The 3460-nt window shown below is 41.1% G+C and overlaps 1 protein-coding gene across 1 annotated transcript; it reads left to right on the top strand.

The window, feature by feature from the left end:
* The first annotated feature begins 459 nt into the window (after nucleotides 1–459).
* On the top strand, nucleotides 460–3042 carry LOC146159116 (intelectin-1b-like). Its single transcript, XM_083384868.1, has 2 exons — nucleotides 460–969; nucleotides 2812–3042. The coding sequence occupies exons 1-2, from the start codon at nucleotides 466–468 to the stop codon at nucleotides 3040–3042; spliced, it is 735 nt and encodes a 244-aa protein (XP_083240994.1). The 5' UTR covers nucleotides 460–465.
* Nucleotides 3043–3460: the final 418 nt, after the last annotated feature.

Here is a 3460-nt window from a genome sequence, read left to right as displayed (position 1 = left end):
TACGGCCGCTTTCCTAACTTATTTCCTTTTTTGTTACATATAGTAGCAAATTTTCGGCGCTTTGTGCGAATCCTATTTGTTGTTCGAGACTACTATCCCGTTTAAAGCAATCTCTTAGTATCCAAACGGTTCTATTCTTTTAATGGAACTCCGTAATCAAAGTTGTGCAAAATAAACGGCCCTGCTAAATAAACTATTTAGTGCCAACCTAAAACTAGATTAAAAAACGTGTAACATGTCTCTTATGGAAATACAACCAAGAATATTTGGCTTTTATGGCTCCCTTAGCTAAAAAGGTTCCCGACCCCTGGGCTAGCCTATGAATAACATACAATTTTGTGTGTGCCAGAGGACGACAGCGTATACAACAGCTGCAAAAACTGGAAAGAGGCCTTCTCGCGCTCCAAAAGCGGTGTTTACACGATGCGCGACGAAAACAAGGTGCCCTATGTGGTCTGGTGCGACATGGACACTGACGAAGGGGGTTGGACGCTGGTGGCCAGCATCCACGAGAACAACATCGACACGAGTGGTCACTGCACGACTGGCGACCGCTGGTCAAGCGAGCAGGGCAACACGGACACGCGGCCGGAGGGTGACGGCAACTGGGCCAACCTGAACACTTTCGGACAGCTGACCGCTGCAGCTAGTGATGACTACAAGAACCCGGGCTACTACGAGATTACAGCCAGCGACATTATGATCTGGCATGTTCCAAACGAAACGAAGCTCAAGAACTTCAAGAGCGCCGCCTACCTGCGCTACCGCACCACCGGAGGTTTCTTGGACGACCTGGGAGGCAGCCTTTACTCTCTCTATAAGACGCACTACCCCATTAAGAGCGGGATGTACACGCCCGATGAATACGGTCCAGACGTGAATGTTACCTTTGATGAGGGAGACGCTGCTGAGGTCCTATCACATCAGGCGCCCAACAGAAATAATTCACTGGAGGCTGGATACATACAGGTGCGTAAATTGCAGTGTTGTGAACAAGTCGTTTTGAAAGGATTTAAGTCCAAGTCAAGTCACTTGTAAAATATCTTGTCCAAGTAAAGTCTTTTTGGATGATTAACAAGTCAAGGCATAATTAGACCAAGTCAAGTAACCGTTAAACTTTTAAAAATAGTAAACTTTCGCATTATTTTGAGCAATAACTTAACTAAAAATAACACAAAACGCAACATATAGCAAGCTTGTTGTTTTATATACGCAAATTGAGATAACACCTCAATTGAACACGTCAAGCCATTTGGAAACAGTGACAAAGCAGATATTTAGAAGAGTCGCCAGTCTGATACAAACCAGTCCTTTTGTTACTTTATATATAACGAATAAAAACTAAAAGACCAAACGCATCTTTTTAAAAGAAGTTATAAGGCAACAATTTGCTCCGGATGTTCACACGGGCGAATCCAGGGGAAAAAGTCATGCCTCCTTAAACTAAACTGCATTTTCAGTCATTATTGTCCCAAATTGTATTTGGTGCATTTTTTAAATACACAAAAATGCAACTTGTTTGAAATTTACGCAAATTTGAATCTCGTTTTAGCTATACGTCTAGGCCAGAGGTGGGAAAATGTATTTAATGTAAGAGCCTTTTGCAGAAAATACAATTACCAATCGCCTCAAAATTGGCAAATAAAATTGCGTTGACTCGCTGTTAACTATAACTCTTCGGATTGTATGTCTAGTGTTACGTTATAAACGAAATGCTGGCCTAAATAAAGAAAAAGAGAAAAGCGTTGATAAACGGTAATCTTAGTAGCCTTTCCAATTTTTTTGGATTTTACAATTCGACTAGAAGAGCCACGAAAATCATGCCGGCGAGCCACAGTTTGCCCAACCCTGGCCTTGGCGTTTCTTGAAATCGTTTTAGCCCGAAGGCGTCGTGCGTTCATCGTACCTCGAAAATTATAGTATAGGTAACTTGAACTACTATAAAGGTATGTTTTTAGGGTGCACGCGAGTTGTTCCGTATTATATATAAACAAATACGTTTAAACGTAACTTGTGACGTCACGTCTTAACGTAGCCATGTGACGTCACGTTTAACCGTAACTTGTGACGGCACGTTTAATCGTAACTTGTGACGTCACGTTTCAACGTAACTTGTGACGTCACGTTTAATCGTAACTTGTGACGTCACGTTTTAACGTAACTTGTGACGGCACGTTTAATCGTAACTTGTGACGTCACGTTTTAACGTAACTTGTGACGTCACGTTTAATCGTAACTTGTGACGTCACGTTTTAACGTAACTTGTGACGCCAAGTTTCAACACAGCTTGCGACGCCTCGTTAAGGCGTAATTTTGTTGCGTCATCCCTAAATCCGTTTTAATGCCCCTCGAAAAACAAAACTCGAGATTCGACGCGGTTATTTAAGCAAATTAAAGAAGCAACTTTGTTAGCAATTTATGTTTAACCGTTGTACAACTCTTAAATATAGTCTCTAAACCAGGGGTTCTTAAACTGGGGCACATTGACGCCTTGGGGTCCGCGAACTATTTTGAGGGGCCCATGAATGTCAAATTAAAATGTTAGTGTATATTTAGGAATTAATATTTTTTTTTGAGAAAATAATTTAATTTAAAATACAACTTTTTAGCACTGAATGTATTTAGACTCCATTTTACCTAAACCATCGGCGTATTTCTGAAAGTCTATTTGATTGTGACGTCAATTCATGACGTCATCTTGAAATTTTTTTGCCTATCGTGGTCAACCCATAGCAAAAAAAATTCAGGAGTCCGCAGGACAAAAAGTTCAAAAACCCCCGCTCTAAACTAAACAACTGCAATTTTGTTTAGTTTCGCGTGGTTAACGCGGAAGGCGACGCTTACGCCCTTTGTCCGGGAATCCGTATTATGACCGACATTCACCACGCCGAGCACTATTGCATAGGATCGACCGGCGACAACATTGACGTGAACTACTGCGGCGACTTTGCAGCTTACGGCTTCAGCGGTGTGGGCACAGGCATGGAGTGGAGCGCCGATCAAACACTGACCGAGACTACTTTTATGATCTTTTATCGTTAACTTGTGAAAAACATGCTTAGTATAAAGCTTTATGGAAGATTTTGCCGCCAACACTGGCAAATTGCAATGATTTCAAACTGTGTCCCTTTACAATTGTGAAAGAATGTTTTTCGATTTGCCATTGAATGCGCAGGCAAGCGCGATGAATTTACGGACACTCACACACTACCCATTAGATTAGTGCTTTTAATATTTTGTGAACGGAACACTTATGTATATGTGTATGTATTAAATAATTTTACGAACCCTTTTTTGAACGATTTTAAGGAGCCGAACCGGAACTGAACCAAATAATTTGAAAGAACATGAACCTTAACCGAACCCTAACCTGTTAATAAAAGCGGTTTGCTCCAGCATGACGTCACAGTTTGTATTTTAAAGACTCAAGTTAAGCCATGTTTAAAATGTTATGAACAAA

This window comes from Ascidiella aspersa, chromosome 3, assembly GCF_963924565.1.
Source record: "Ascidiella aspersa chromosome 3, kaAscAspe10.2, whole genome shotgun sequence".
Classification (NCBI taxonomy): domain Eukaryota; kingdom Metazoa; phylum Chordata; class Ascidiacea; order Phlebobranchia; family Ascidiidae; genus Ascidiella; species Ascidiella aspersa.
Note: the sequence above shows the minus strand (reverse complement) of the source record. Positions and strands in the feature narration are given on the sequence as shown.